Source organism: Desmodus rotundus, chromosome 5 (genome assembly GCF_022682495.2).
Source record: "Desmodus rotundus isolate HL8 chromosome 5, HLdesRot8A.1, whole genome shotgun sequence".
Classification (NCBI taxonomy): Eukaryota; Metazoa; Chordata; class Mammalia; order Chiroptera; family Phyllostomidae; genus Desmodus; species Desmodus rotundus.
The window spans coordinates 101,227,043-101,239,132 of NC_071391.1; the positions used below are offsets into that span (position 1 = coordinate 101,227,043).

Here is a 12,090-nt window from a genome sequence, read left to right on the forward strand (position 1 = left end):
GGTGCCATCAAGTGGTCAGTGTGATTTCTACTCTGTTAGAAACCAGCAAGGCGACTGCTGAGCAGGAGGGGCAGGATTCGGCCACTGGGAGGCTAAAGCCAGTGGCCCCATCTCCTTGGTCTGTTTCCTGATCCCGAGGGTCATTCTGCCTTTGAAGAGTTTTATCCTCAAATTAAGGACCGATGTTGTTTCAAAGAAAATACAAAAGTTGTCATGGCAACAAATCTGGGTTTTTTCCCCTTTTTACTCACATATAAAACTGCTGGAATAACTCAACATATGTATCGTAACTACATTTTGGTGAAATACACATTATAAAATTAAGAAGACTTCCACAAACTGTCATAACCTATTGAGTCTGTTTTTCCAGAAAATATTTTTGGATAATTTTTCTAAGATGGAATAGCAAAAAGCCTTCCCTTCCCATCTCTCTTGTCTCTTTCTTCCTCCCTCCCTCTCTCTCTCTGTCTCTCTCAAAACTTTCTTATTAGATTACTCAAAGTTCAAGCTTAAAGCGATGTATTTTCTGTTATAGTATCCAGGTCCTCAAAAGAATTTTAGGTCAAATTAAATCAGGGCTCATATTCCAATCTTGCCACTTTCCTGTGCAGGATATTGGGCAAGTTCTCCAAAATTTCACTAATGCTTGGTTTGCTCATTTATAAAATGATATATCCTACCTCCCATTCCACAGTTATCCTAGAATTTTAATAGATGCAGCACCTGGCACCTAGCAGGTGCCTAATAATTTTGCCCTAACTTTCTCCATGTATGAAAAGGCAGAAAGCACAACTTCTGTGGGAGAATCTGCTGTGGAATTACCCAGGAAGAAAGCAGGCTCAGAAAACCAGCAACTTACATGACAACAACATAGTGTTCAGCCCCCCCCCTCTCCCCGCCCCAAGGATGTGAAAAGTAACTTACTCAAGCTCATCCTCTGAGTCATAGCCCACTGGCCCTGACTCAATGGCAATGACCTCACTTTTCGCCTGACTTTGTTTCCAGGTGCTACTTCCTGTGGAGGAAGGAGATTCCTTTCTTTTCTTCTTCCCGAAGAACTTCTTAAATGTTTTGAATTTGGATTTTTTCTTTCCTGTGCAGAAGGAATGCATGTGAGTGCTTACCAAGCCCGTGTGAGACATGCACGAGAAAGAGGGAGAGCAGCTTCCTGTCCGTGCGCCAGCGCATTCATTCCTGAAGAGTCCTTTTACCACACAGAGGTACAGGAAGTGCACAGCACCCCATTTCTGCACACCTGGAAACAAATCTTTACTTCTGTTTATTTTGGACATTTAATAAAAGAGCCAAGAAAGCTCTGGAGCATGATCACAGAATCAAAGCATAAGCAATTTTCCTCTCACTTGAAATCAAGTTTTAATCTCTGAAATACACAGTCAAAAGCAAAAAGTCCTGATGAGGTAAAGACCATGTCATAACCCAAATTATTTTTCAAAATAATCTTAAGTGCTTCCTTTAGCGTGGACATGAGCACCAGGAGCAGTCGGAGAAGGGCCAGCCTCGTGGGCAGGAGGTGCTTGTGGGAGTCCAAAGGCCGTGATGAGCTAAAGCTTTTGATGAGAACAATCATCCCATGATGGTGGCAGTGCTGAGCCTGACTGTGCTGCGGTTCCTGGACTGTTAGAATCCACAACCCTGGCCTCCTGCATTCTCACCCACATGTTCCATCGTATCTGGGATCCTGTGACTTCACATCAGCAGCTGAGCAGAGTTCCTTGCTTTCCTTCCAAATCTTTATGAGAACGAACAATGGAAGGGTGCAACATCGTGAATAACCAGGAAGCTCATATATCCTGAAAATCTGCTGAAACAATTTCTTAGTTTTATAAGTAAATAATTTTGTAAGCGGAATTTCTTCAAAAGTAAACGAAATTGTTATATTTTGTTTATATTAACGCCTCCTAAGGAAGTGTACACGATCTTGCTCTGATGTGGAGAATTAATTAGCATCACTCCAGCAGGAGTTCCTATAGTATCTTAGGTGGAGCAAATCCCTGCCCAAAGGGAATGTAGTTCTACAGCCAAGTCTTCTTAATGTCTGATGAAGTGTCCTTCCCTTTCTAATCACGAAATGATTGTGTTGTTAACTGGTGGTTCTCACAGGGAATCTATTATCTGAAAGATTCTTAAGAGTTTTCTGCATTTGCCAGGTCACCACCTGGCCTTTCCCTGGTTGACAAATGGGTACGCACCCCTGTAGGTCTGGGTAAGCATGCGGCCTCACTGCCTTCGACAGTTGAAGAGGCCGCAGCTGTTCAGTGGGTACGGGTGAGAGTGGCAGCCCAGACCCAGTCTCACCTGAACACTTTTGTTTGACCTGCAATGATTAGTCAGCCATCCAGTAGGGGCCTGTTTGTGCTACATTTATTTACCTGCTAGATTTTTAAATTCAATTTCTTTACCGGCGACAAGTACTACTCAGGTTTTCTACTTCTTGAATCTATTTTAGTGCTACATTTTTCTAGGAATTTGTTTATTTTTTCCAAATCTTCAAATTTATTGGCCTATAGTTATTAATATCCTCTTATTGTTTTAGCATTCATACTATCTGTTATAAAAGTTCTCTTTCTCAGCCGTGATATTAATTATTTGTGCCTCCTCTTTTTCCTTGATCAACTTCATCAGAGGTTTGTTGACTTTATTGGCCTCAAAAAATGTTTGGCTTTGTTAATGCTCTTTACTGAATGATCACTTTTTGTAGTAATTTCTGTCCCTATTGTTATTCTTTCCTTCCTACTTTTTTCAGGTTTACTTTGCTGTCTTTTTTTATCCTCACCCGAGGACATGCTTATTGATTTTAGAGAGACAGAAAGGAATGGGAGAGAAAGAAACGTCAATGTGAGAGAGAAACATTGATCAGATGCCCCACTGTACGCACCCTGAAGGCGGACTGAACCTGCAACCCAAGAATGTGTCCTGACCAGGAATCAAACCCACAACCTTTTGGTTTATGGGATGATGCTTCAACTAACTGAAGCACCCAGCCAGGGTTACTTTGCTATCTTTTTAAACTTCATGAGATGAATACTTAGCAAGTTAATTGTTAAGCAATTTAATTTATTAACTGTAGGTACTTTTAATTTTTTTTTAATTTATTTTATTTTTTTAAAGATGTTATTTATTTATTTTTAGACAGGGGATGGGAAATCTACTCCACGGTTCTCCTCTTCTAACTTTTCTTGATTTGCTAGCCATCTTTGGAGTTCTTAGGTTTGTAGATGCCACTGCCCTGATCTCTGACTTCACCTTCACATGGTGTTCACCCTGCTCAGTCTATGTCCAATTTTTCCCTTTTCATAAGGACATCAGTTACATTAGTTTAGAGGCCCACCATACCCCAGTATGACCTCATCTTAACTAACCCATCTGCAAAGACCCAATTCCAAACAAGGTCACATTCTAAGGTACTGGGGGTTAGGACTTCAATACATGAATTTTGAAGGCACATAATTCAACCCGTAACATGTTGGTTCTCATTCATGGTGCCTTGTTGCCTTATACGCCTGGTTGTCACTGACTATATGTTTATCATAGTACTGAAAATATTAGTTTCTATAATAATTTGAAGTCTAGATAGAAGGTGCCTTCCTTTAGAGAATGTACCTCTGCAAGGTACCTGGGGTCACATTCAGTCTGGATCTACTATTAGCGAAGTTCAAGGCTTGAGATTCTCTGAATTACCCAACTGATGCAAACTCAGGCTATACGTCCACACAACAGCTGACTTACCTCTGCTTCGCACTTACTCAGGTTTTGTTGCTCCTTTGGCTCCCAGATTATTTTAGGGAGTGTCTTCTATTAGAGGGGGCCCACCTGGTACAGGTCTGTACCTTGATATCTGACCCTCTCCCTCAATCCCACCTCATGAAGACATAAAAATGAAATTTAAAATTTCAAAGATTGGTAAATGATCTGAAGGCAAAAGTGGCTTCCATGTTCACTTATCTTTCTAGCTTATCATTTTCTTTAATTTTGGCCTCATTACTTCTTACTTTTGAAAAGATTTTTTAAAGAATGCTTTTGTTTAGAATTTTACATTTTAAACGGGAAGAGGTTGATCTGAATAACCTAGTAAACTATTATTTGAAAAGGAAAAGAATAGCTTTTCTTTCTTTTAAAAAATTGATTCTTCATGGTGACCTCTGTGAGTACCACAAACCAGTGTTTATGGAGTTTGTTCAGGCTAATGAACTACTTCAAACAGTATTTTCTTGTTTAAAATCAGTAATAAATTAGTATCCCATAATGAGAGAAATTTTGCAACTCATTTTTTCTCAGGATTAATTTAAAAAACTTCACATTGTATCTATTTTTGGGGGGGAGTATCTATTCAATTGTGACAGAGGAAAAGTAGTTCTAACATGGAACAATAAGTCACATCTATCAATAATGTGACAGAGAAAAGGTAGTTCTAATATAGAACAATAAGAAAAATCTAATGAAAATATATGAAACAGAGTCTTTAATTAAATGAGTATCTGAAGCTAATGGTTAGCAGCTAGATTTAATATTATTGAAGCTACTCCCCCTGAGCTATATTTTAAAATGACTACTAGCATTTTTACTTTAAATAGAAAGAGGGATATTTGTTACCAAAATAAGGTGAGTCTAAATGGCTGATCTATGGAAAAGATATGCTGTAGGGAGATCAATGCTTTGTAATGTCAATTTTACAACTCTGTGAAGACATAAACAGCAATATAAGAGTAACAGTAAACCAATCACATAATTGGGTAACTCTTAGGACTTGTTATGACATGATGATTCATGGGCCTGGAATTTCACTCAGCAGAGGATATAATAAGATCTCCCGAAGAGGAAAAGCCATAACAGAGGAATTAAAGGCTTTTTCTTGTTAGTATCATTTGTCTGGGCAATCAGGCTATCTAATACTTGGTCCAACCTCCTACTGGTACCTTCAGATGTTCTTGGGTAATAAATGATTCCATTGCACCTCTTTTCCTTATATTTTCCAGTCAACCAAACATTGGGACAGGCATGAGGAAAATGACTCTAACTCATCTTCCATGTTTGACACGGAAGCAAAGGAGGATCACCTCCTGAGGTGCTCTCCAGTTACAGTATGAGGGACCAGGGGTATCTAAGCATGCTGTGACCTGAACCCCTACTCTCCAAGCAGAGAAGCCCTAAGGCCTGGTTCCATCAGCCCCTCTCCCTGTCCCACAACTCAATGAGGCTCTTTGCAGAGCAGGGGGAACAAGGGCCTTACCTGTGCTGTCCTCCCCAAGGCCTTCTGCGGCCTCCCGGAGCTTAAAGTCCATCACCCTCGTGGAAATCATGTCCAGGTCACTAAAATCAGATGGAAATTCACATTAAAGGAACATGATCAACAGGAGTTAACAGTGAGCAAAATGGTGGTGGTTCCTTCTTCTTGTCTCTGACCTTGCCTACCCATATGCCAGCAAAGACCGCTTGGCAGAATACAGGACAGTACAGCCCAAAACAACATCCATGGCTCACAACTAGTAACTGCAGAGGCACTTATCTAATCACTGACCAGAGCATTTTAACAGAAAACAGATGACTGGGACAAATGCTTCACCAATTCAGTTGCAAAATAGCCACAGAGACGTGGATTACACCATAGGGAATACAGTCAATAATATTGAGAGAGAGAGGTATAGGACCAGGTGGGTGTTGGGGCAGTGGGGGGACCACTTTGTAGAATATGTGATTTTTCTGGACACTTTGGTGTACATCTGAAGCTAACGCAGAATGGTGTCACATGTAGACTACAATTGAAAAATAAAGAAAATCCTTCACCAATTTACATAATGCAGATCTGGTTCTGCAGATCTGGTAATGCAGATCCAGATCTGCAGATCCTTTTTTCTCAAAAAAAGGTTTTCAGAAGTTATGTTTTTCTCTTATTCATTATAGATAGTGTTGAAGATATGGAGAATGAAAACCATCCATAGTCCTACCAACCAAGGATAATCACAGTTAATGTTTTAATGTATTTCCTTCCCATATTTTTTCTATGCAAATATTTATGTGTATATGCACACACATAACATATTAGGAAGACTGACTTCCTGATTTTCTTATTAATTCTTCCTAAGTGTTATTGTATTGGCTACATAATATTTTGATATAAAGCCATACCATCAATTTATATTGAGTTTCTTTTTTGAACTTTTCATTATGAAAAGTTTCAAAGAGCTACAAAAGTACAATATGGTCACAGTAGTTTCATATTTACCCCTTCTCCTGCTCCAACTCCCACTAGTTTATTTAAAAGCAAATCATTCCAGATACTATTATCATTTCATCCATATATATTTCTTCCTAAATAAAACATCTCTGACTTTTCATGGAAATCAAATGAATGATTAATGGTCAATATTCCTGCTTCAGAATATCGAGCTGTGTTCCTGCCTTTCAGAGCTGACTTTTAATGGTGCACTCTAACCCTAGCCAGGTAGCTCAGTTGGTTGGAGCATTGTCCCGTACACCAAAAGGTTGCAGGTTTGATCCTCGGTTGGGGTACATACAGAAAGCAACTAATCGATGTTTCTCTCTCTGTCTGTCTTTCTCTTTTCCCCTTCCCTTTCTCCAAAATCAACAAACATATCCTCCAATGAGGACTGACGGTAAATTGATGCACTCTACCCCACACATACCAAATGACCATTTATTTGGAAAACTATTTCTTATTGGCAGTTACTATGAATCCTCACACTTAAAAGGGGGGCTCAAATATTTAATTAACCAATTAACATCTACCACTTGAGCACAGCACTTAATAGGAAATGATGGGAGAAATACAAAGGAAATATTTAAAAGAGGAACGAAGTCACAGGTCTGTGCCAGACTCAGTCTTATATTTGTGTCTCCTTTAATATTTATGACAAAATGTCCATCTCCAGACCAGCTAATTCCTTAAAGATGAAAAAAATTTTATCAGTTTCGCCTCTCAAGTTTCATACAATTTGGCTTCATAAAAATAGTCAACAGAATGAAGGGAGGAAAACCCACATAATCACCTCAACTGATGCAGAAAACCTTTTGACAAAATTCAATACCCTTTCATGATAAAAACACTGAAAAAAAAAACATAGTAAAGACCATGTACCAAAAGCCCACAGCTAATGTTATAATCAACAGTGAAAAACTGAAACCTTTTCCTCTAAGATCAGGAACAAGACAAGGTTGCTCACTCTCACCACTGTTTTTCAACATAGTAATGGGAGCCCTAGTTAGAGCAATCAGTTGAGACAAAGAAATAAAAGACATCCATATTTAAAAAGAAGTAAAATTATTTCTGTTCACAGATAACATGATCTTATATGTGGCAAATCCTAAAGATTCCCCCCTCACAAAAACTGTTAGAATAAATAAAATGAAGTCAGCAAAGTTCCAAGACACAATGGACATACAAAACTTCAGTTATGTTATGTTTCTATATACTAACAATGAACAATCTGAAAAGGAACTTAAGAAAACAATTCCATTTACAATGGCATCAAAAAGAATAAATACTTAGGAATAAACATAACCAAGGAAAGATTTGTATACTAAAAACTATAAAATGGGACTTCCGGCCAAGATGGAGGCATAGGTAGATACATTTTGCTTTCTCACACAGCCAAAAGAAGGACAACAACAAATTTAAAAATGAAAAATAACCAGAACTGCCAGAAAATCAAACTTTATGGAAGTCTGACAACCTAGGAGTTAAAGAAGAAACGTTCATCCAGACCTGTAGGAGGGGTGGAGATGGGCAGCTAGAGCGGAAAAGACTTGCGGCAAAACAGCAGCTGTCAGACTGGGAAGTCCCACATTTGCATGTGGATAAACCATGAGGAACAACTGGGGAGTAAGACAGACTGAGCAAGCCAGGTTTCCAATGTAGGGAAATAAAGTCTCAAAACCTCTGACTGAAAAAAACATGTGAGGGTTGCGGTGGTGGGAGAAACTCCCAGCCTTGCAGGAGTTCATTGGAGAGACCCACAGGGTTCTAGAACATACAAACATACAAACCAACCCACCTGGGAATCAGCACCAGGAAGGTCCAATTTGCTTGTGGGTAGTGGAGGAAGTGACTGAAAGCCCACCGAGAGAGCGGAGCAAGCCTCATTGTTCCCTCTCAGACCCCTCCCTCACATATAGTGCCAAAATGCAGTGATGTGGGTTGCCCCACCCTGGCAAATACCTAAGGCTCTGCCTCTTACAACATACCAGGCACACTGAGACAAAAATATATGGCCCAAATGAAAGAACAGATCAAAGCTCCAGAAAAAATAAAACTAAGTGATGAAGAGATAACCAACCTATCAGATGCACAGTTCAAAACACTGGTAATCAAGATGCTCACAAAATTGGTTGAATATGGTCCCAAAGTGGAGGAAAAAGTGAAGGCTATGAAAAGTGAAGTAAACGAAAATGTACAGAGAACCAACAGTGACAGGAAGGAAACTAGGACTCATATCAATGATTTGGAGAAGGAAGAAATAACCATTCAACCAGAACAAAATGAAGAAACAAGAATTCAAAAATATGAGGAGATGCTTAGGAACCTCCAGAACAACTTTAAACATTCCAACATCTGAATCATAGGGGTGCCAGAAGGAGAAGAGGAAGAGCAAGAAATGGAAAACTTATTTGAAAAACAATGAAGGAGAACTTCCCTAATCTGGCAAAGAAAATAGACTTCCAGGAAGTCCAGGAAGCTCAGAGTCCCAAAGAAGTTGGACCCAAGGAAGCACACACGAAGCCATTTCATAATTACATTGCCCAAAATTAAAGATAAGGAGAGGATCTTAGAAGCAGCAAGAGGAAAGGAGACAGTTACCTACAAAGGAGTTCCCATAAGGCTATCAGCTGACTTCTCAAAAGAAATCTTACAGGCAAGAAGGGGCTGGAAAGAAGTATTAAAAGTCATGAATGGCAAGGACCTACATCCAAGATGACTCTATCCAGCAAAGCTATCATTTAGAATGGAAGGGCAGATAAAGTGCTTGCCAGATAAGGTCAAGTTCATGGAGTTCATCGTCACCAAGCCCTTATTATATGAAATGTTAAAAGGACTTATCTAAAAAAAGAAGAAGATCAAAAATATGAACAGTAAAAATGACAACTAACTCACAACTATCAATAACCAAACCTAAAAAAACAAAAACAAGCCAAGCAAACAACTGGATTCAAACAGGAATAGATTCACAGAATGGGAGATCACATGGAGGGTTATCAGCAGGGAGGGGAGTGGGGAGAATGGGGGAAAAGGTACAGGGAATAAGAAGCATAGATGGTAGGTACAAAACAGACAGGGGCAGGTTAAGAATAGTATAGGAAATGCAGAAGCCAAAGAACTTACATGTACAACCCATAGACATGAACTAAGGTGGGGTAATGATGGGGGCGGGGCATACAGGGCAGAGGGGAATACAGGGGAGAGAAAAATGGGACAAGTGTAATAGCATAATCAATAAAATATATTTAAAAAACTAAAATGTTGGTGAAAGAAATGAAAAAGGATACAAATAAATGGAAAGACATTCCATGTTCATGGATTGGAAGACTTAGTATTGTGAAGATGTCTTTACTAGCCAAAACAATGTACAGACTCAATGCAATCCTATCAAAATCCCTGATCCCATATTATTCTGCTGCTCAATGACAATATAGGAGAAAGGGAGAAGCTACCATAATATTTGAAGGGAGAGGTTAGAGAAGGGAAAGCAGGAAAATATAAGAAACAAGAGAGTGGAATGGTGAGGATTGGTTACGAGTCATGAGCTATGACCTGTGTACCATCCTCTACAGTTGCCCTGAGCTAAAAAGTACAAGTGCCAGAGCTTTCTCCTGCTTGAATTTGAGGTTAACCATAACTGCAATCACTTCTTCGGCATGTAGCATGAATTACCCTCTGAACTACCTCACTTAATCCCCAAAAACTCTTAGTATTCCCATTTTGGGATTGAGACCATATGTTATAGGAGTTAAGCTCACTAACTGGCCCAAAGTAGCAAAGCATAGGCACTACCCTATATCCTCAGGGTGCACACAGGTTGGCACGTGTACTATGCTGGCTGCATGTACTCGTGTTTTACTCATGTTGACTGCACACCCAGCATGGGCAGGCACCTTCAAGGCCTGGGACACAGTGATGGATGACACCAATGTGGTCCCTGCCTCCTGCAGGTGCTGAGCCATTGAAGGGGACAATCCTGAGCTGCCCCCAGAAAGGCTTCAGGGAAGCTGGGCCATTCAAAGGATGCAAATCTCCCACTAAAATGGCTCTGTCTGCCAAGCAGCCTCTGTTTGGGGTCAGGCCAGGGCCCAAAGGCTGACAGAGTCCCAGAAGACCATCCATTGGGCCTGACAGGGTATCTGGATCTGAGGGAAGGGGCTTGTGGCTGCCACGATGTCACCTAACACTCCTGAGAAACTATGACGTTACCTTCCAATGTCCAGTCATCTCTGCCTGTTTTAATAAAATGCTCCTTGCTGGGAAGTGCTGATAACATAGAAGTGTATGTGAGAGTGTGTGCACTGGCCCTGGGGGTGGGCGTGAAGGGCACCCCACCCACCAAGTGTGGAGTAAAACCAGGAGATTGCACTTGCTCCTCCTGAGCTGGATGATGTGGTGATAAACCCTCACCAGACAGAGGGTTGAGGAGTGAGTGGGAGGGTAGGAAGCCCTTGAATATGGCCCAGTCCTCAGTTTGCTGTCAGGTCATCCTGCTGGGTCCTAGATGCAGAAAGTATGGCTAGATGCAGAGGTTGTTAAAGACTCACACATGGAGGCCAAAGTCTCTCCATAGATGAGGGGATGACAAATCAACTCACCTCGCATGGGAGGTTTTAAAACCTGTTCATGTTTTATGTTCTGAACACCTTCCCACTAACAAGAGTGCAACTGGATATAGAGGAAAGGGACCAAGACTTGGAAGTCAGGCTGCCCTGAGGTTGAGTTCCCAGCATACTACTTAACATTGTTAAGCCTCAGTTTCCTCATCTACAAAACAGAGATAATAATGCTTTAACTACCTGGGATGGAGAACACAGCACAGATGAGCACGTGCTGAGAACAGCAGGTGGTTTCAGCAGCCATGCCTCACCACACTCTCAGGTATCTGCACAGATGCAGATAGGAATACACACCTGGCCTCTGGCAGCAGACAAGTGTCCACTTGTCTCATGAAGAAAGTGTCTTGCACAAGCGGCTTGCGTTAGAGCCACCATGATCTGACAAAGATCAAGACACTGGGATTTGCAGATGAGCCCCAAGCTTGCCCAGGCCCTACAGTCTAAGGGCCACAAGAGAAACTGTCACCAAGTAACGAATGAAAACACTCCAGGCCCCGGAGGCAGTTGGCCCTCTGAGACTCTGGAGTGTGCAGATGGAGGACTGTCCCCTTGTCTCAGACACTCTGGGTGGAACCCCTCCGCTGCTGTTACAGTGGGGTGTCTTCTCTGTGGGGCCAACAACCTGCCTTCTGAGCACACGTTCTCCCACTCTGAGTGAAATTCATGGAAAAGCCAGAAGGAAAACTATAAGAAAGGCCATGTGGCAAATGCCCCCTATCTCCCAGCACCCCTTTGCTTCTCACTGAAACTCAATGTTCAGTGAAGTCAGGCTGCCTACCATCCCCTCCACACTGCTGCCCCCACCCTCCCACCCCTGTTTTTCTGACAGCTCAAGTCCAAGTACAGAAAAATTTAGTTTTTAAATCTGGACCTGAGGGTGCCTCTTTAGGGGTTCTAATAAACTCAAAAGGGGTGCTGAGCCTCCAGCCCCCTCTGCAGTTCACAGCACTTATCAGTGTGTACCTGGGTATCTCAGAATCTTGGAAAGGCTTTCCTCCAAAGAGGGCTCCCCATGGGGGCTGCCCCACCCCCTCTCCCTGAACCCTAACTGTAACCACAGGCTTCTTTCAAGCTTAGGGCAGAATGCCATCATTAGTTGCAGCTTACCTTGAAAATTTCGACAGAAGTTTATGTGAGGAATGAGAATAGATTTTAATATGGTATTTTAAAGGTTTCAATCTATTGTGCTTATCTACACAATGCAAAAAAAATTCATAACCTGATTACATACCTCTGAGC

General features: G+C 41.2%; 1 protein-coding gene across 5 annotated transcripts in view; it reads right to left on the reverse strand.

The window, feature by feature from the left end:
* The window catches only part of CRACDL (CRACD like), a 120,834-nt gene that overhangs the window by 34,501 nt on the left and 74,243 nt on the right, over positions 1–12,090 (reverse strand). For all 5 annotated transcript variants that reach the window (XM_053925445.2, XM_053925443.1, XM_045204773.2 and 2 more), the window contains 2 exons: positions 5,249–5,328; positions 925–1,093 (listed from right to left, as the gene is read on the reverse strand). In XM_053925445.2, coding sequence (XP_053781420.1) covers positions 925–1,093; positions 5,249–5,318 — 239 coding nt within the window. In that variant the 5' untranslated portion in view covers positions 5,319–5,328. The remainder of the gene's footprint in view (positions 1–924; positions 1,094–5,248; positions 5,329–12,090) is intronic.